The 21,670-nt window shown below is 44.7% G+C and overlaps 1 protein-coding gene across 2 annotated transcripts in view; it reads left to right on the forward strand.

The window, feature by feature from the left end:
* bms1 (BMS1 ribosome biogenesis factor) overlaps window positions 1-21,670 on the forward strand; it is a 127,645-nt gene that overhangs the window by 71,235 nt on the left and 34,740 nt on the right. For both annotated transcript variants that reach the window (XM_052041689.1, XM_052041688.1), the window contains exons 11-16: window positions 3,453-3,551; window positions 6,487-6,635; window positions 13,342-13,423; window positions 15,834-15,916; window positions 17,832-18,011; window positions 19,575-19,763. In XM_052041689.1, coding sequence (XP_051897649.1) covers window positions 3,453-3,551; window positions 6,487-6,635; window positions 13,342-13,423; window positions 15,834-15,916; window positions 17,832-18,011; window positions 19,575-19,763 — 782 coding nt within the window. The remainder of the gene's footprint in view (window positions 1-3,452; window positions 3,552-6,486; window positions 6,636-13,341; window positions 13,424-15,833; window positions 15,917-17,831; window positions 18,012-19,574; window positions 19,764-21,670) is intronic.

The following is a 21,670-nucleotide window of genomic DNA, read 5'->3' on the forward strand; positions in this document are numbered from 1 at the left end:
TTAATGGTAGGGTTCTTGGCAGTGTGGAGGATCAGAGGGATCTTGGGGTCCAAGTCCATAGGACGCTCAAAGCAGCTGCACAGGTTGACTCTGTGGTTAAGAAGGCATATGGTGTAGGGTCCAAGTCCATAGGACGCTCAAAGCAGCTGCACAGGTTGACTTTGTGGGTAAGAAGGCATATGGTGTATTGTCCTTCATCAATCGTGGAATTGAACTTAGGAGCCGAGAGGTATTGTTGCAGCTATATAGGTCCCTGGTCAGACCCCACTTGGAGTATTGTGCTCAGTTCTGGTCGCCTCACTACAGGAAAGATGTGGAAGCCATAGAGGGGGTGCAGAGGAGATTTACAAAGATGCTGCCTGGAATGCGGAGCATGCCTTATGAAAGCAGGCTGAGGGAACTCAGCCTTTTCTCCTTGGAGAGACGGAGGATGAGGGGGGACCTGATAGAGGTGTATAAGATGATGAGAGGTATTGATTGGGTAGATAGTCAGAGGCTTTTCCCCAGGGCTGAACAGGGCTGAAATGGTGGCCACAAGAGGACATAGGTTTAAGGTGCTGGGGAGTAGGTATAGAGGAGATGTCAGGGGTAAGTTTTTTTACTCAAAGTGGTGAGTGCGTGGAATGGGCTGCCGGAAACGGTGGTGGAGGCAGATACGTTAGGGTCTTTCAAGAGACTGTTAGATAGGTACATGGAGCTGAGTAAAATAGAGGGCTGTGGGTAAGCCTAGTAATTCCTAGGGTAGGGACATGTTTGGCACAGCTTTGTGGGCCGAAGGGCCTGAACTGTGCTGTAGTTTTTCTATGTTTCTATTCCTGCCAGCTTTGCTCTTCACTGAACTGGGAACATGCTGGCCCTGAATTCTCCCTATCTCAAGTTTAGAAGCCTCCCACTTGTCAGATGTCCCTTTAATGCAGACAGCCTCTGCCAATCAACCTTTGCAAGTTCCTGTCCAACGCCATCAAAATTAGCTTTGCCCCAATTTAAGATTTTATCTTGTGCACCAGTGGTATCTTTTTCCATAACTATTTTAAAACTAATAGAGTTATGGTCACTGGTCCCAAAGTGCTCCCCCACTGACACATCAGCCACTTGCCCTGTCTCGTTTCCCAAGAAGTGATCAAGTTTAACCCCTTCTCTAGTAGGGCCATCTACATTATTGCTTGAGGAAACATTCCTGACACACAACAAATTCCATCCCACTTAATCCCTTAGCACTATGGCAGTCCCAGTCACTATTAGGGAAATTACAAACACTTTCTATTACAGCTGTATTATTCCTCCAGCTATATGTGTTCTCCCTACGTACTTGCTTGTCTTGCTCCCGCTGGCAATTGTGGGGCCAATAGTACAATCCCATGGAAGTGATCACTCCCTTCTTATTTCTAAGTTCTTCCTATATAGCCAGATTGGATATTCTCCTAGGAATATCTTCTTCTCAGTACTACTGTGAAGTTCTCCTAATAAATAATGCAACTCGCCCTCCTCTCTTACCTCCACCTCTATCATGCCTGTAGTATCTGCACCCCAGGTGCCAGTCCTGCCCATGCCTCAGCCTTGTTTCTGTAATAACTATAATATCGCAATCCTTTGTGTTAGTGCCTGCCCCCAGATCATCTGCTTTGCATGTTAAGCCTCTTGTGTTAAAATAAATGCAGTTTAGCCTCTCTGACCTTCCTCGCTCCCTGTCCCGCTCTTGCCTTTCCTGCCTACTGGACTTGTTTGCCTACATTTGCTTTCTCATCTACCATACTGCTACTTTGGGTCCCATCCTCTGCCAGACTAGTTTAAACTCTCCTGGGTAGTACTAGCAAATCTCCTCACCAGGATATTGGTCCCCCTCCAGTTCAGGTGCAACCTGCCCCAGAAGAGATCCCAGTGGTCCAAGAACCTGAATTCCTCCTACCTGCACCAGGTCCTCAGCCACACATTCGTTTGCCTTAGTCGCCTATTTCTACCCTCACTAGCATGTGGCACCAGAAGTAATCCAGAGATTACAGCCCTTAAGGTGCTGCTTTTTAACATGCTTAACTCCCTATCTTCGCACAACAGGACCTCATCCCTTTTTCTACCTATGTCGTTGGTTCCAATGTGTACATGACCTCTGGCTGCTCACCCTCCCCGTTTAAAATGTTCTGCCGTTGCTCAGAGACATCCTTGACCCTGGCACCTGGGAGGCAATATTCCATCCTGGAGTTTTACTCATTGTTACAGAACAATGTCCTGTCTGTCCCCTAACTATTGAGTCTCCTATCACTACAGCTCTCCTTGTCCCCACCCTCCCCTGCTATACATCAGAGCCAGTTGTGGTGCCACAGACCTGACTGCTGCCCTCCTCTGAAAGGTCACCCACTCAACAGTATCCAAAACGGTATACTTGTCACTGAGGGGAATTGCCACAGAGGAATCCTGCACTCCCTATCTACCTCTTTACCTTTCCTGGTGGTCACCTAACCACCTGTTGCCTGTACCTTTGACACAACCACCTCGCTGAAGCTCCTGTCTCTGTTGCTCTCAGCTTCACAGATGCTCCTTAGTGAATCCAACTTCAGCTCTGGCCGCTTGATGTGGTATCTTCCCTTCTCTTACTGTGCCACTGCCCAGCCTCCTCACTGAAGCCTCTCCTGACAAAGCCTCAGCACTTATACCTCAAACACACCACTTAAGCCTCAACACAGCTACTCTCAGAAGGGCCACTTCACTATAGCTCAGCTCTTCCTGAATCTTCCCTTCAAGATCCACTTACTGGGCCATTCAGGAGCTAAAGGTGCGAGGAACCATCTGGTTAGGAATTAAGTCACAGTTCTTCATTACTGTGTGTTGCACTTCAGTTGATCCATCATAACAGTGAAAATGTTCACAAAGTATCAAGAAAATACCTTCTTAGAAAAACACAAAAAGGGTATTAAACACCTGTAAATAATTGAAACAACAAAGTTTAGCAAAAATGCTTTCTGTGCTCAGCCATCCTCATTGAAATTAATGTGGTCTTGGGTTCTATACCATGTCTGAACTTCCACAGGATCTGAGAGGTGATTCCCCTCAGTAATGCTGGAGTACCTCAGCAACACTGGTCTCTGGCACTGGAATCCCAAGTGGCTGGAGATCTGAAATTAGAGCCCTTAGAAGTCTGTGGTTATAGCCAGTGATATCCAGCCACTGTTGAATCTGTTGCTGTGAATTTAGGATTGAAAGACAGTAATGTACTTTGTATTGCCTCCTGGGATAAGGGACAGTAATATAGCCTTGCATGACAGTGATCGTTCAATATGTCCATTCATGCCCTACGCTGTTTGTAATCCATGCTACCATAACATTTATTCACACCACATCCTTGCTTCCCCCTTCCTCCATATTTCCAGCATTTTTTGTTTTCCTCCAGTTTCTAATCTCCACAATATGTTGGCTTTGTGTTAACAGATTTTGAGATGTTTTCTTTATTATTTCTGAAGGATCGTTGAAGTGGAAAGAAGGGCTGGCGCAGCGAGCAGCTGATGTCTTCGCACAGCAGCAGTCGGCTCCAAACCTCCGGAAACTGGTCTATGGAGCAGGTAATCCTAAACTCAAATGGGGGCTATGGTTCTTTAAATAATTTGGGCTTGAATGAAAGTCCAAAATTTTGACATTCGCAGAAGACAAGAAATAGAGGAGCACAGTAAGCAACGAGACACAGGCAGGTGGACTGGGCATTCCTCATTGCAGAGCGTTCTAATTAATTCTCCTACCTCGCTGCTTTTTCCCCCTAAATCCCTCTGCAGTTTTTCTTCTTAATATTTATCCAGTTTCCTCAGGAAGCAAGTTTAGACACAGTACCTATCAGCCTTTCAGAAGTGGGTTCAAAATCCTAACTACTTATTTTTAAAACGTATTTTCTCACGTTTTCTGTGGTTCTTTTACTTGGCCTTAATTCTTTGCCTGTAATTAGTCTTCAGTTACAGGAAAAACTACACTTTTTGGATGTGACTGTAATTCTTTATCCCTGAAGCCATTCTAATGAATTTCTTCTGAATCATCTCCAGTTTACAAGTCCCTTCTGTAGGGAATTCTCAAAATTGGGCCCTGTAGTCAAGCTTGGTTGAACTGAGTTTTATGATGGGTTTAACGTAACTTGACTGTTCTACTCTGTGCATCAAATAAAGCCCAGATCTCCAGTTGCTTTTACTAATCAGTTGTTTAAGCATCCCTTTAGAACCATTTCAGAACTCATCGTAGGAAGACCAAGGGATTACTTAAAAGGGGAAAAATAGAGAAAACTTGCGGGGAACTTGGGAACAGTAATGCCTTCTCTAGGAATATGAAGAGAAAAAGATTAGTGCAAACATACGCTGTCCCCTTAGTTAATAGAGAACAGAAACAGGCCCTTCAGCCCAGCCTGTCCGTGCCGACCATCAAGTACCTATCTATACTCGTCCCATTTACTGGCACTTGGTCCATAGTCTTCTCTATCTTGGCTGTTCAGTTTGGATACTCATTTGGATATTCGGAATCAGAGAGTGGGACAGCACAGAACCAGCGCTTTGGCCCACAAACTCCATGCTTGTTACCCATCTGCACTAATCCTATTTGCCTGCATCAGGATTACCTCGATGTTGGTGTCTCTGCCTCCTCCACCACCCTCTCAGACTGTGCATTCCAAACTACCCTCTATGTGGAAAAAGTCCTTCTATTTCTTGAAGTATCCTACCCCTTTAAGTTAAGCCTATGCCCTCTGGTTACTCTGTTATGGGGAAAGGTTTATTCCTGTCTTCCTCACTCTGCCCCTCATAATTTTGTATATCAGGTCCCCCCTCCGTATTCTCTGTTCCAAGGAAAACAAAGCCTATCCAGTTCTTGAATCATAACTGAGACACTCAACACCAGGCCACATCCTGGTGAATCGCCTCCGCTCCCTCTCCAGAGTAGTCACATCCTGTGATGACCAAAACTTCACACAGTATTCCAGCTGTGGCCTCACCAATATTTTATAAAGCTGTACCATAATTACCCTGCTCTTGCACTCAATGCCCTGGCCAATGAAAGCTAGCATTCTGTATGCCTTCTTTAACACCCTATTACAACCTGTGCTGCCATCTTCAGGGATTGTTGGATTTGTACGTCAAGATTCCTCAGTATTCCCTACGGCCTACTATTCATAGTGTATAACCCCAGCTATTCACAATATATATGAGATGAAGAAATTAAATGTAATACCGGTTGAAACTCTGGTCCGGCATTCTGTGATCCAGCAACTCCCACAGTCCGGCATAATTTGAATCTGTAGTACAGATCTGTACCAATTAACTAATTCTAGATATAACTAAGTTCTGTACTGATCTTTAGCTCATTAACCTACTGTTACCATCTGTTGCCATCTCAGCCCACAGTGTTTCCGACTTACTGAAACTTCAGGTTACCAACAGTTCTTGGAACCCCCCAGCTTCCATTTCCCACAACTGTCCCACCATACTTAAAAAGTATGGCAGCAAGGGAGGAGATTGCTGGGGTCTCAGATTGACTGGGATGTTTGCATCTACGTTAGCCATAGGCGAGAACAGGCACTTGAATAGGGAAGGCATAGCAGGATATATAGTGGTTAGCGCCAGTGACCCGGGTTCAATTCTGGCCTCTGTCTTGTAAGGACTTTGCACGTTCTCCCTGTGACCGCGTGGGTTTCCTTCGGGTGCTCCGGTTTCCTCCCACATTCCAAAGACGTGCAGGTTAGGAAGTTGTGGGCATGCTATGTTGGGGCCGGAATTGTGGTGACGCTTGCGGGCTGCCCCCAGAATATTCTACACAAGGATGCATTTCACTGTGTGTTCCGATGTACATGTGACTAATAAAGAAATCTTAATCTAATGCAAGCAAATGGGATTAGTGTAGATGAGCAAAGTGTTTGGCATGCACTTGCTGGGCTGAAAGGCCTGCTTCTGTGCTGTACCACTCTATAACCATGACTTTGCTTGTAAATTTAATGTGTAGGAAATGCTTTGCCCTGCCCTCGTGGATTTTCGTTGCCACCTTATCAAAATGCAATTTAGCCAGTATTGATATATTCTTGTCGTATCTGTTCTGGTGCTCCAGTTAGTCCATTCAAGTGGGTGTTAATGTTCTCAGGGATTATCGTTACTAAATGTTTCCACCAACAGAATTCACTCTGGCCTGTAAATGTCACATATGTCTTTCTTCTCTGGTTTAAACAAAAATGTATCGTCAGGGAGCTTTTGCTTTTCTAATTTATAGAACCGAAGTCCCAGGAGTAAAAGACTGGCACCAAACCTTTACTGTGGCCTACAAAGTACATTGTTAGGTAAAGAATTAAGAATACGGAATCAGTGTTGGTTAATGGAATTGCCAGAGTGAACTGCCGTGACCTAATTGAATAGTAGAGCAACCTCTAGGGATTGACCTTTCTTTTGGCAGGCAGGGTGGGGGTAGGGGTGGAGGAGCGGTTGTGGATCTCCACATGAAAGTGATGTAAAGATTACCCTTCTGTTATCATACTTCCAGTCGGTGAAGGCAAAGAGGAAGAGGAAGGTGATGTATTGGGAGGAATCTTCCATGTTAGCAGGCTTGACAAAGAATCCAGAAGCAAAGACAATGGCGTGGATTCCTCAATATTTCCCGTGAAGAACCCTCATGACTGGGACTTGGAAGAGGTAAGGTCTTTGGCAGAGGTAATGTATTGTGTCCTGGATTTATGCTTGCCAGTCCTGGTTTTGAATTCCAGTATTGTGCAGCATTCCTGTATTCTAACCACTTCAGTCACAATCCCCATCCCTACTATATGTCCCCATTCCACCTATTTTGTTGTATTTCTGTTAAACCTCAATCTCCAAATACCACTGTTGGGGAACTAGTTCCAAATTTTTTGAATATCAGTTTGGTATCTTTACAAATAGTTAGAACACAAAACTGGGAGCCATGTTTCAAGTGAGAAGTGACCAGTGCTTTCTTTAGCTGCACAAGTTTCCCTTTGCTCTTACCAGTGATGAAGCACTTCCTCACCTTGGATTGCTATTTAATCACTGGACTGCTCCAATGACCTTTCCCAGATACCTGATTGTCTTAACTTTAGGCACTTTTCCCCACCACTTTTACTTGTCAGTTTGCTGATCAGGCCTGAAGTACTACCTTGCTTTTGCCAAGATTCTGCTCACTTTACCCATCATCATCCTTCTGCGTTTTCTGCTGCGTGACTTGGAAGTGGATACTTCTGGAAAAGATGTTTTTTCTAAAGGTTTTCCTTTGGTGGTCACTGAATAATTCAAACTAAAGAGGTGTAGGGGTATGTGTGTTTGGAAAAAAAACTATTAATTCAGTTTGAAAGATATTTCTTCAGACTGGGCCATATTTGCCCAATATTTAGTTTGCTAAATTAACAGAAGGAACTGTTGTGAGTGGTTTGCTGCTTAGTGACATGAAGAGGATACGTCTATACTTTTGTCTCCCGTTGTTAAAATTTCTTCTTGTCTGTGCATGTGTCATTATCCTCCTAACCCCATGGCTCTTTTTACAACTTGAATTTATAAAGAGATGAAACCAGGGTGAGTGATTTAAAAGCTTGATTAATGAGGTAGATTTATGCAGTGTCAGAGTAGGTGGGAGAAGTAGTGAGTTTGGGAAAGGGATTCCCAGAGCTGCAGATACAATGGAATGGAGGCTGCACAGGACATCAGAGTTAGATGGAGGTTCTGTTCTATCAGGATGGTAGGACTGAAGTAGGCCACAGACACAGGGTGAGGAAAAGATGTTAGTGGATTTGGGATTAATGCAAGTCACTGACCATAGCAAATAGAATCAGAGAGATGCAGTACAGAAACAGACCCTTTGGCCCAAGTCCCCACCAACTCTTGGTCACCCATTTACACTAACCTCACGTTTTATTCTTATCAACTGCTCAGATTCTATCACTTACCAACATGAGAGACAATTTACAGCGGCCAATTAACTTGCATATTTTTGGGATGTGGCAGAAAACCAGAGTCCCCAGAGGAAACCCATGAAGTCACAGGAAGATTGTGCAAACTCCACACTGACAGCACCTGAGGTCAGCATTGAACCTGGGTCTCTGGTGCTGTGAGGGAGTGGCTCGACCAGCTGCGCCACTTAGACAAACATGGAAGTACAGTTTTGAACAAGAGTAGAATATGAGAAGTCGATCTAAAGAGCATTGAAATCATAAATGTTGGGGATGAGGATTGAAGCAGCACAACTGGAGCCATAATATTATGTGGTCAGAGGCCAATACCTCTGCCTTTATTCTTCCCAGTGACCTGTCTGGATGTTGTCTCAAACTACATTAGAGAGTCCTTAGCTTGTCAGCTCAGATCTCAGGGACTCCACATTCCCTCCAACAGTATTTTGGGCAATCAGTGTTGGAGAGTTATATAAGAGAATGTGAAGTCTGGAATTCCAAAGTAATATAAAAGCTGATTCCCCAAACATGAATGATGTTGCTAAAGAACGAGAGACTCCTGAAATGACACTGCATGGTTTGGAATCAAAGCAGCTGCTGAGAAATAATCGATATGAATGAAGCAGTGCCACTCGGCTGGATAATTGGGCTCTGGGAGGAAAGTCACATTGTCGACTAAATCAAGGGACCTGGAGAGGTTGAAGAGTGAGATTCAGTAAGAATCAGAGAGACAAGAGACTGCAGATCTGGAGCAACAAACAAACTGCTGGAGGAACTCAGCAAACTGCTGGGGTGAGAGGGGTATGGAGGTAGAGACGTGGGCTGGAAGGTGTAGGGGGAGCCAGAGAAGGGAAGGGTGAGGAGCTGTGATCACTCGCATGGGCTGTCTTTTCGTTGGCTACGTGGAGAAGTCCATGTTCCAAACTTCTCTGACACTTCTCCCAACTCTCCGCTGCATCGATGGCTGCATTGGTGCTGCCTCCGGCACTTGTGAGGAACTTGTCAATTTTATGAGGCTTGCTACAAGCTTCCTCCCCACCTTCAAATTTACCTGGATCATTTCTGACAGTTCTCTCCCTTTTCTGGATCTTTCTCTCTCCATCTCAGGAGACAAACTATCTACTGACATTCCTATAAATCCACTGACTCCCACAGCTTCTCCCATCCTGTCTCTTCTAAGGACTCCATCCCTTTCTCTCAGTTTCTCTGTTTCTGCTGCATCTGTTTTCCAGATAAGGCCTTGCATTCCAGTACATTTGAAATGCCCTGCTTCTTCAGGAAACACGGCTTCCTCTCTACTGTGGTTGATGGAGCCCTCACCTGCTTCTCCTCCATTTCCCGCACTTCTGCTGTCATACCCCCTCCACCCAGACAGCACAGAGATAGAGTTCTCTGGGTCCTTCACTAGCCTCCGCATCCAGCACATCATCTTTCATCACTTCCACCAACTGCAACGGGATGCCACCGTGGGCCACGTGTTCAACTCCACGCCCCATCCTGTTTTCTGCAGGGACCACTTCCTCTGTGACTTTCCAGTCCACTCATCCCTCCCAACCCCTTGCAATTTCTCCTGCCACCGCAGGAGGTGCAGCACCTTTCTCTACACCTCCTCCCTTACCAGCTTCCCCGTCAGGCAGAAATTCACCTGCACCTCCTCCAATCTCATCTATTGCATTCTGTGTTATTGATGTGATCTCCTCTCCATCGGCGAGACCGAGCATAGACTAGGCGACCACTGTGCAAAACACCTACGCTGTGTCCACAGTACCATCCTGAGCTCCCAGTTGCATGACATTTCAACTCCCCATTCCCAAACTGACCTGTCCATCTTTGGCCTCCTCCACTGCCAGGGTGAGGCCAAAAACACGTGAGAAGAGCAGTAGCTGATATTCTGCCTGGCTAGTCTACAACCCAATGGTATCGAACATAGAACAGTACAGCACAGTACGGGCCCTTCTGCCCACGATGTTGTGCCAACCTATATAAACCTACTCCCTGATCAATCTAACCCTTCCCTCCTGCACAGCCCATAACCTCCCATCTTACTTACATCCATGTGCCTATCCAAGAGTCTTTTAAATGTCCCTATTGTATCAGCCTCTACTGCCACCCCTAGAAGGCATTCCAGGCACCCACCACTATCTGTGTTTTTAAAAAAAACTACCTCTGACATCTCCCCTAAACTTTCCTCCTCTGAGAAGCCCTCTGGTATTGGCAATTACTGCCCTGGGGGAAAAAGTGCTGGCTGTCCACTCTATCTATGCCCCTCATAATCTTGTACACCTCTATCAAGTCACCTCTCATCCTCCAAAGAGAAAAGCCCTAGCTTGCTCAACTAATTAGAGAGCTTGCTCTCTAATCCAGGCAGCATCCTGGTAAGTCTCATCTGCACCCTCTCTAAAGCTTCCACATCCTTCCAATAATGAGGTGACCAGAAATGAACACAATACTCCCAAGTGTGGCATAACCAGAGTTTTATAGAGCTGCAACATTACCTCACGGCTCATGGACTCAATCCCCCGATTAATGAAGGCCAGTACACCATACACCTCCTTCACCACTCTACCAACTTACACGGCAGCTTTGAGGGATCTACGGACTTGGATCCCACAAGTGACAATAATAAACCAATACCAATCCCTCTGTTCCTCCACACTGCTAAGAATCCTGCCATTAACCTTGCACTTCACCTTCGAGTTCGTTCTTCCAAAGTGTATCACTTCGCACTTTTCCAGATTGAGCTCAATCTGCCCCTTCTGCACCCAGCTCGGCATCCTGTCTATATCCCGTTGTAACCTCCGACAGCCTCTGCACTATCCACAACGCCTCCAACCTTCGTGTGATCTGCAACTTATCAACCCATCCCTCCAATACCTCATCCAAGTCATTTATTAAAATCACATTGAACATTCTATTTCCCAAATTCACTCCTTGTGCTCCTTTATAATAATAATAATAGAGCACTACAGGACAGAAACTGGCCCTTCGTCCCCCCTAGTCCATGCCGACCTGATCTTCTGCCCAGTCCCATCTACCTGCACCTGGACCATATTGTTCCAAACCCCTCCCATCCATGTACGTATCCAAACTTCTCTCAAATGTTACAATTGAACTTGCATCTACCACTTCAGCTGGCAGCTCGTTCCACACTTGCACCACCCTCTGAGTGAAGAAGTTTCCCCTCAGATTCCCCTTAAATATTTCACCTTTCACCCTAAACCTATGAACTATAGTTCTGGTCTCACCCAACCTTTGGGGGGAAAAAGGCTGCATGCATTCACCTTATCTATACCCCTCATAATTTTGCATGTGTCTATAAGATCTCCCCTCATTCTCCTGCGCTCCAAGGAATAAAGTCCTAACCTATTCAACCTTTCCCTATAATGCAGGTCCTCAAGTCCCGGCAACATCCTTGTAAATTTTCTCTGCACTCTTTCAAGCTTACTGATATCTTTCATGTAGGTAGGTGACCAGAACTGCACACAATACTCCAAATTCGGTCTCAACAATATTTTATACAACTTCAACATAACATCCCAACTCCTGTACTCAATGCCTTGATTTATTGTCCAAGGTGCCAAAAGCTCTCTTTACGACCCTACCTACCTATGACGCCACTTTCAAGGAATTATGGATCTGTATTCCCAGGTCCCTTTGTTCGACCGTACACCTCAGTGCCCTACCATTCACTGTGCACGTCTTACCCTGGTTTGTCCTCCCAAAGTGCAACACTTCACACTTGTCTGCATTAAGTTCCATCTGCCATGTTTCAGCCCATTTTCCTAGCTGGTCAAGATTATTTTGCAAGCTTTGATAGCCTACTTCGCTGTCCACTATGCCCCCAATCTTGGTGTCATCTGCAAATTTGCTGATCCAGTTTACCACATTATCTAAATCAGTAATATAGATGATAAACAACAACGGACCCAGCACCGATTCCTGCGGCACACCACTCAGTCAGAGAGACAACCATCTACTGCCACTCTCTGGCTTCTCCCGCTAAGCCAATGTTGAATCCAATCAACAACTTCATCCTGAATACCAAACAACTTAACTTTCTGGACCAGCCTCCCATGTGGGATTTTGTCAAAGGCCTTGTTAAAGTCCATGTAGACAACGTCCACCGCCTTTCCTTCATCAACCTTCTTGGTAACCTCTTTGAAAAACTAAGATTAGTTGGACGTGACCTACCACACACAAAGCCATGTTGACTATCCCTAATCAGGCCCTGTCTATCCAAATACTTATATATCCTGTCCCTTAGAATAACTTCCAATAATTTACCCACGACTGACTTCAGGCTCACCAGCCTATAATTTCCTGGCTTATTCTTAGAGCCTTTCTTAAACAACGGAACAACGTTAGCTATCCTCCAGTCCTCTAGCACCTCACCCGTGGCTAAGGACATTACACCTCTATCAAGTCACCTCTCATCCTTCTCTCCAAAGAGAAAAGCCCTAGCTCGCTCAACCTATCCTCATAAGACATGCTCTCCAATCCAGGCAACATCCTGGTAAATCTCCTCTGCACCGTCTCTAAAGCTTCCACGTCCTTTCTATAATGAGGCAACCAGAACTGAACATCATACTCCGTGTGGTCTGACCAGAGCTCTATCAAGCTGCAACATCACCTTGCAGCTCTTGAACTCAATACCCCAACTAATGAAGGCCAACACACCATATGCCTTCTTAACGACCCTATCGACCTACGCGGCAACCTTGAGGGATCTATGGACGTGGACCTCAAGATCCCTCTGTCCCTCCACACTGCTAAGAGTTCTGCCATTAACCTTGAATTCTGCCTTCGAATTTGATCTCCCAAAGTGTATCACTTCACACTTATCCAGGTTGAACTCCATTTGCCACTTCTCAGCTCAGCTCTGCATTCTATCAATATCCCGTTGTAATCTACAGCAATCTTCTACACTATCCACACCACCACCAACCTTTGTATCGTCAGCAACTTTCCACATCTCTCTCCTCACTTGATTCCACCTATCACCCCTCTCTCTCATCTCTTTATACTGAACATTTCCCTCTACTCTCAGTCCTGATGCAGAGTCTCAAGCTGAAACGTCAGCTATCCCTCTGCCTCCACAGATGGTGACTTGACTGGCTGAGTTCCTCCAACAGTTTGTTCAGTAAGAAACATTTGCTTTCTAGGCTGTGTTTATTATTTCTTGGTGTGAAATATAAATGAGTGTTGTTTGCAAGTACGAATAAATTATTTTCCATGGTACAATAACCAAGCCTACCAGAAAATGCAATATAAATCAGCAATTTCAGACTCTGTCAGACTGAGGAAACCCTTGGCCTAATGTATTAATGCCAGTGAGACATCCTCTTTCTACATTTTCCCTCTTCAGAAGGATTTGATATCTTGCTACCCAAAACTGAAGGGTGTCGTGTCATTTTTCTCATCAATTGTGTTTGTCTTTTTGTACACAGGTAAGGAATAGTGTCCAGAATTGTTTTGTGACTGGAAAATGGGAATTGGATCAGGATGCCACTGCTCTCCTTGAAGAAGATGGTAGGTGGCATTTAAAGAAAATGTTTTTTATTTGTTTGCATGTTATGAATATCCTTGGTTCAGCAGGAATTTATTGCCTCAATAATTGCCCCTTAATGGAGTGACTTATTGGGCTTTTTCAGCTAACAGTCACACATGAAGGGCATTGATACACCAAGAATAATCACAGATACTGAAAATTTGAGATAAAACAAAAAGTGCTGGAAAACATCAGCAGGTCACGTTTGTCTGTGGAGGGAGAAATATAGTTAGCAGGTCAGGTTGAAGGCCCTTCATTAGAACCAGGAAAAGTCAGATGTGAATTAAGTCTTAAAAATGTTACACAAGTTAGACTGGTGTGTGACTTGTGGAGAAACTTGCATTTCCTTGGACCTTCTGCCCGTGTCCTTCTCGGCGTTAACAATACCAGCATCGATGTGCAGGCCATGTCGTTCATGTGCTCCACACCAGACTCCTGAAACAGGCACTCTGTTCCAAGTTCTCTCAAGAAGAGATTTACATGGGGACAAAGGATGTCCTCAGAAACGCCTTGAAAAAAATGAAACATTGCTACTGAATCTTTGTAATCCCTGGCCCATAGTGCAGGAGCCTACACAGCATGAAAACAGGCCCTTCGCCTCAACTAGTCCTTGCCAATCAAGATGTCTATCTGAGCTAGTCCTATTTGCCTGCATTTGGCTCGTATCCCTGGAAACCTTTCATGTTCATGTCCTTGTCCACTTGCCTTTAAATGTTGTAATTGTACCCACCTCTACCATTTCATCTGGCAGCTCGTTCCACACATCCACCACCCTCTGCATTAAAACTGACCCACTCACAATGGAGAAGAAGCACTCAGAATGATACCAAGGACCTTAAGTCCCTGTATTGGGAGGCCAGAGAAGCTCAGCATAAACAGAGAAGGAACACTCCTCTTCCCGTCTATCAACCTCCCACACTGTCAAGTATCTCCTGCTTCATATCATCAGAAGCCACAGAACTGGGATGGGAATAAGTCATCCTGAACCCAAAAGTGATGGTAGAAGAACAGGGGGAGGAGAATGATTTGGGAGGTGTGATTGAGACAATCGTAGCTGCATTGCATTTTACGGATAGCACACACTGTGGTCTATGGTGAAGGAAGTAAATGTTAAAGGTAGTAGCTGAGTTATCAGCTGCAAGGTAGCTTTATCCTGGATGATTTTGAGTGTTTTTTGAGCTGCACTCATCCAGGCAAGTGGATTATTACATTATTACATTTTTGACATAGCCGATGGGGAGGCTTTTGGGAGTAACTCTTAGCAATATTTTCACAGACAGAGGTGTCCATGATAAGTAGATTGGTGAGGATTTGTCAGGCAGTATTTTTCCGCATTTGTTGTCTCATCACCTGCCTGGCCTGTGGTAGCTGCTCTTCGGGAAGCTCAATCAGTGGTAATGCCCATTGCAGTGCTCCACCCAGAGTACAACGGGTGTTGTTGTTTCGTCAGAGCTGCTTCCAAATGGTGTTCAGCCTGGACGAATACTGATTCATCAACTGAATGTCTTGTTGCTATTTAATCCGCTATCATGAGACTTAATGGGGCCAAGGTTAAGGACTTTGAGGTTAAGGAGATGCTGTTGCATAAAGATAATGTATCCAGTGATGGTAATGGAAGAATCTGGAATGTTGACCGGAGGCTCTGCTCTTACCTGTGACTCCTCTCCCAAACTGGGTGTGAGGATGGATTGAAGCCACATTCCTAGGTCTTTGAGGATATGGCATAGATAGGGTGAATACGCACAGCCTTTTTCCCAGGATTGGAGAATCAAGAACTAGAGAGCACAGGTTTATGGTGAGAGGGGAGAGGTTTAATAGGAACCGGAGGGGCAACTTTTCACCTAGAGGGTGGTCAGTATATGGAATGAGCTGCCAGAGGAAGTAGCTGAGACAGGTACCACAACAACAATTAAAGACACTTGAACAGGTACATGGATAGGAAAGGTTTAGAGGGACATGGGCTAAACGCAGGGACATGGGACTAGTTTAGATGGGAATCTTGGCCGGCATGGACCAGTTGGGCCGAAGGGCCTGTTTCCGTGCTGTATGACTCTGTGACTATGAGGAGAACTTTGCAGTGTGGTCTCTCTGATTTTCTTTTTATTATGAGGTGTTGCGGCAACCAGTGACTTGCTGATCTGGAGTTGCACATACCTCAGGCCAGATAAGAATAGTGGCTTGCCTCCCGGGAGGGCAGCATTGAACCAGATGGATCTTACAATAATCCAGCAGCTTCATGATCACCAATAATAACACTAGATTTTTATTTAAGATTATTTAAATGAATTTAAATTTCCCAGCTGCCCTGATGGTATTTGAATTGATCTCTTTTAGCAATCTGATAAAGTAATTATGTTCCTCATTAATTTCACACCTTCCTTTTCCTTCCAGATTCTATATATGGAGCATTTGAGGATCTGGAGACAGGAGAAGTTCATAAAGGGAAACCTGAAGCACCAAAACAAAGTCAGGAGGTCTGGGTTTAAGGAAACCTTTTAAATTATTAAGAGTACTCTTTTGAAGATTCGGGCAATAATAAAAATCAATGTGTGTTTATAAAGCGATTGTTTTCTTGTACGTATGAAATTCAGTGCATCGGCAGTCATGCTTATTTCTCAAGATATTGTGTGATAACACGAGAGGGAGTGCAGCAGAGATTCACCAGGGTGTTGCTTTGGATGGAGCGTTTCAGCATGAGGAGAGACTGGGTCTGTTCTCCTTGGAGCAGAGGCTAAGATGGGACATGGTTGAGAATATAAAATTATGAAGGGTATAGATAGGGTAGACTGCAGGAAACTTTTCCCCATAATGGAGGTAGACAAAACAAAAGGACATAGATTTAGAGTAGGGGGGAAGAGATTCAGAGGGGATCCCCACTGAAGGGGACCTTTTCCACCCAGAGAGTGGTGAGTACCTGGAATGCTCTGCCAGAGAGAGTGATTGAAGGCGGCTCACTGACAGCATTTGAGAAGTCTCTTGACAAGCACTTGAATTACTTAGATGTGGGAGGGTACGGGTCAAGTGCTGGGAGAGGGGATCATTGTGGATGGGTGCCCACTTGCCGGTGTGGATGTGGTGCACCAAATGGCCTATTTCCATGTTATGTGCCTTTATGGCTCTCATCTGGTGAACTGACAGAAATGCTTCATAAAAGTGAAGTAGCAAATTAGTGCAGGTTAGACTAGGAGGAAGTATTTTTGGGTGAAGGCTTTGAAATGGGAGTTTAAGGTCGTGGGAATGGAATTCAGGAATTTAAGTGAAAGGGAGTTTGAGGGTGAGGGGTTGTGGCAAGGAGGTAGGGAGTTTAAAGATGAGGGTTGGGCAACACTCGGTTTTAGGTGAGAGTTGGGCATACGCAGTGTAATTTAAAGATCATAGCATGGCTTGGGTTGGTGAGGGGTTAAGGATAAGTTAGCTTCATAACAAAGGTGTTCATTTCTCATGTATTGTTAAGTATAAAAGAAAATGATACACAATGCCTTTTGTCTTCGTGTATTGTCTGGGCTCCCCTTCATCCTGTGTTGAATGTACAAAGATGGCAGGAAGAAGATTAAAAGGGCTTTAAATTTGTCCCAAAGCAGAAAAATAAGTGGAGCTAAAGAAAGCTTCTGGAGAACAAGTGACGAATTGTTTGCGTTGGTTTACAAATTTTAGGTGTTCCAGCACAGAGCTGGTCTCCTCCATTAATTCTGCACCAGAGTTTTTCTCCACATTGGCCCTTTTGTCCAAATCCATCCCTTCACTCCATTCCCAGGGCCTTTAAAAAAAATTTAGCATGCCTAGTCCAATTTTTATTCCTTTCCCTTGTGCTTTAAAATTGCAGCTGAGAGGTGATGTGATGGGTCTCACACTAAGGGCACAAGTTAGTAGCATTTACATGTTGTCATCTAGTTAATGGAAGCAAAGCATGGAAGTGACATGTGTATTAAGTACAAACCAACAAAGACTAACTTTTATGCACAACCTGGAAACACTCAGTCGGTCAGACGGCATCTACAAAGAGAGAAGCAGAATTAACATTACAGATCAATGACCTTTCATCCGGTCTTGGACCTGAAACATTTTGCATTGTTCAGGATTCTTGTAGCTTTTGGTAAATGCTGATCTCTGCTTAACGTACATGGATCTGGCAGTCAGCTGAGAGCAAATCAGGCTCGAGTGTCATCCCATCTGTCAACACTTTTGTCTTGGTTTGCACATTAGGAATTGCTGCTGGAGCAAGATGCTAGAGTCTGTGGAATCATGTCCAGGGAGTACCAGAAATTAGTTAAAACATTCAGAGCTTCAGGGCTTGATGCTGGGAAGGGCAGAAATTGAAACTCTTATATTGCAACTTCGTGATATAGAAATTAGCTTTAAAACTGAATCCAAAATTATGTGTCATACTAGGAAAAGGAGATGACAGATGATGAAGATCACAATGATGCTCAAAGGCCAAAGGAGGAGGAAGAACAGAGCAAGCGTTTGGAGAAAAAGCGGAAATTGAAGGAAATGTTTGACGTTGAGTATGATGATGGTGATGGGACTTACTTCGATGATCTGAAGGATGAAATGCAGAAACAAGCACAGGTAGAAATAGATATTCAGAATTTGATTCTGCTCTGTGCAAAAGTGGCTCTAATATGGCAAGTCAGGAGTCTAAACATCAAATATTCAAAATGTTTTGCAATGCTAGGTTGGTGTAGCTATGCCTTCATTGGCTGTTTGTGACTCTTTTAACTCATTTGTCTATCATTTAGAGGGTTTTTGTTAGTTCCCTGATCAGTAACCATAGAACCATAGAACCATACAGCACAAAACAGGCCCTTTGGCCCACCATGTTGTGCCGTCCATCAGACCACCCTCACACTACCTAACCCCTTCCTCCCGCATATCCCTCTATCTCACATTCCTCCATATGCCTATCCAACAAACTCTTGAACCTGTTCAATGTATCTGCCTCCACCACCACCCCAGGCAGTGCATTCCATGCACCAACCACTCTCTGGGTGAAAAACCTCCCTCTGACATCTCCCCTGAACCTCCCACCCATAACCTTAAAGCCATGACCTCTCGTCTTGAGCATTGATGCCCTGGGAAGGAGGTGCTGACTGTCTACTCTATCTTTTCCTCTCAATATTTTATATACCTCTATCATGTCTCCTCTCATCCTCCTCCTTTCCAGTGAATAAAGCCCTAGCACCTTAAGCCTCTCCTCATATTCCATACGCTCTAATCCAGGCAGCATCCTGGTAAATCTCCTCTGCACCCTCTCCAATGCCTTCACATCCTTCCTATAATGAGGCGACCAGAACTGAACACAGTACTCTAAGTGTGGCCTAACTAGAGTTTTGTAAAGCTGCATCATTACCTCGCGGCTCTTAAACTCAATCCCCTGATTTATGAAAGCCAACATCCCATTGGCCTTCTTAACTGCTCTTTCCACCTGTGAGCCAACTTTCAATGAACTGTGAATATGAACCCCCAGATCCCTCTGCTCTTCCACACTGCCAAGTACCTTGCCATTCACCCAGTACTCTGCCGTGGAGTTTGTCCTTCCAAAGTGTACCACCTCACACTTCTCTGGATTGAACTCCATCTGCCACTTGTCAGCCCAGCTCTGCATCCTATCAATATCCCTCTGTAAGCTCTGACAGCCCTCCACACTATCCACAACACCGCCTATCTTAGTGTCGTCTGCAAACTTACTAACCCAGCCCTCCACCCCCTCATCTAAGTCATCTATAAATATCACAAAAAGTAGAGGTCCCAGAACCGATCCCTGCGGGACACCACTAGTCACTGCCCTCCAATCCGAGGGCACTCCTTCCACCACAACCCTCTGCTTTCTACATGCAAGCCAATTCCTAATCCACACAGCCAAGCTTCCTTGGATCCCTTTAAGCTCCGATTCTGTGTGGTTTGATGAAATTTGAAACAATTTATTACAAATGTAAAGCTGACTGGAAAATCTAAGTTAATTGCACAGGTTACAGCAATTTAACTCCATGTGTCAGCAGCATTGATAGATTAATCCCTGTCTGCTACTATTTTGGGTACAATGTTGCAAGAATTCAGTAAACCTCGGCACAAACCTCAGCACTGTCCAGCATTCTTGTTGCTACTTCATATCAATTTTTGTTCCTCCCAAAGCTTAACCGCGCTGAATTTGAAGACCAGAATGATGAAACCCGGATTCAGTACGAAGGTTTTAGACCAGGAATGTATGTACGAGTTGAGATCGAGAATGTACCCTTTGAATTTGTGGCGAATTTTGACTCTCATTATCCATTGATACTCGGTGGCTTGGGAAGCAGCGAAGGAAATATAGGATACCTGCAGGTAACTATTCACCATTAACAGCTTGCAGTAAATAATATCTTAACCATGGGAAGACATTCCATAGTCTTGCAGAAGAGCATTATCAGACAAATTGATGCAGATTTAAAGATGAGATAACAGGGCTACCTTCTCCTGGCGTGACAATGTAAGTAGTATATACATGCGGCAAACTTGCCTTCATTGGTCAGGGCATTGAGTATAAAAGTTTGGAAGTCATGTTGCAGCTATATAAAACTTTGGTTCAGCCACCATTGGAGTATTATGTGCAGTGCTGGAAGGATGTGATGGCTTTGGAGACGGTGCAGAAAAGGTTCACCAGGATGTTGCCTGGATTATTGAGTATTAGTTATAGGGAGAGGTTGGACAGACTTGGATTGTTTTCTCCTGAGTGCCGGAGGTTGAGGGGCGACCTGATAGAAGTTTATAAAATTATGAGAGGTATGGGTGGGGTGGATGGTCAGAGTCTTTCTCCCAGGGTGAAAATGTCAAATACTAGAGGGCTTAGGTTTAAGGTGAGAGGGGGAGAGTTTAAAGGAGATTTATGAGGCAAGTTTTATTACTCAAGGGAGGTTGTGGAAGCCGATACAATAGCAGCATTTGCTCAAGGATGAAGGAGGGAACTTGTGCTTAGAGGCGGAGGATATGGGCGAGATCCTAAATGAGTACTTTGCATTGGTATTTACCGAGGAGGAGGATGCGGAGTATAGTGACGCTGGGGCATTTTGAGCTTCGGTAAAAGGTATTGTAAGGTCTCTTGAAAATCATTCAGGTGGATAAGGCCCCAAGAGCCTGGTGGGATATACCCCAGGTTTTAGAGAGAGGTGAGAAATGAAATTGCTGGGGCCTTGACTAATATCTTGGTATCTTTGCTGGACACAGCTGTGGTGCCAGAGGACTGGCGAGTAGCTAATGTTGTTCCTTTCTTCAAGAAGGGAAATAGAGATAATTCTGGAAATTATAGAGCGGTGAGTCTCGCGTCAGTGGTCGCGAAACTAATGGAGAGAATTCTTGGGGATAGGAGTAATGAGCATTTGGAGAAGCATGGTCTAATTAGGGACAGTCTGCATGGCTTTGTTCAGGGTAGGTCATGCCTGACTAATCTGATTGAGTTTTTCGAGGTGAGGAAGGTGATTGAGGAAGGTAGAACTGTGGATGTTGAATACATGGACTTTTTAGTAAGGCATTCGACAAGGTCCTGCATGGTAGGCTCATCCAGAAAATTAGGATGCATGGGATCCATGGTGACTTGGCAGATTGGATCCAAAATTGGCTTGCCTATCGAAGATAGGCTGAGGGTAGTGGTGGATGGGTCTTACTCTGGCTGGAGTGGAGTTGCATGAGTAGTGGTGTTCAACAGGGATCTGTACTGGGACCTCTGTTGCTAGACGTGTATATAAATGATCTGGATGAAAATGTAGATAGGTGGGTGAGTTTGCAGACGCACAAAGATTGGTGGGGTTAGTGCATAGAAGAATGCCAAAGGATACAGCGGGATGTAGATCAGTTGCAAATGTGGGCAGAGCAGTGGCAGATGGAGTTTAATCTGGGCAAGTGTGAGGTGTTGCACTTTGGGAGATCCACCATAAAGGGAGAGTACACATAATGGCAGGATCCTTAGCAGTGTTGATGCACAGGAATCTTGGGGTCCGGGTACATAGCTCCCTAAAAGTGGCTGCATAGGTCAATAGTGTAGGAAAGAAGGTGTTTTGCATGCTGGCCTTCATTAGTCAAGGCATTGAGTTCAACCGCTAGGAAGTTACAGTATGTTGCAACTTTATAAAACTCTGGTAAGGCCACATTTAGAATACTGCGTTGACTTCAAGTTGCCTCATTATAGGAAGGATGTGGAGGCTTTAGAGAGGGTGCAGAGGAGGTTTACCAGGATGCTGCCTGGTTTGGAGGCTGTC

Source organism: Pristis pectinata, chromosome 30, assembly GCF_009764475.1.
Source record: "Pristis pectinata isolate sPriPec2 chromosome 30, sPriPec2.1.pri, whole genome shotgun sequence".
NCBI classification, from domain to species: domain Eukaryota; kingdom Metazoa; phylum Chordata; class Chondrichthyes; order Rhinopristiformes; family Pristidae; genus Pristis; species Pristis pectinata.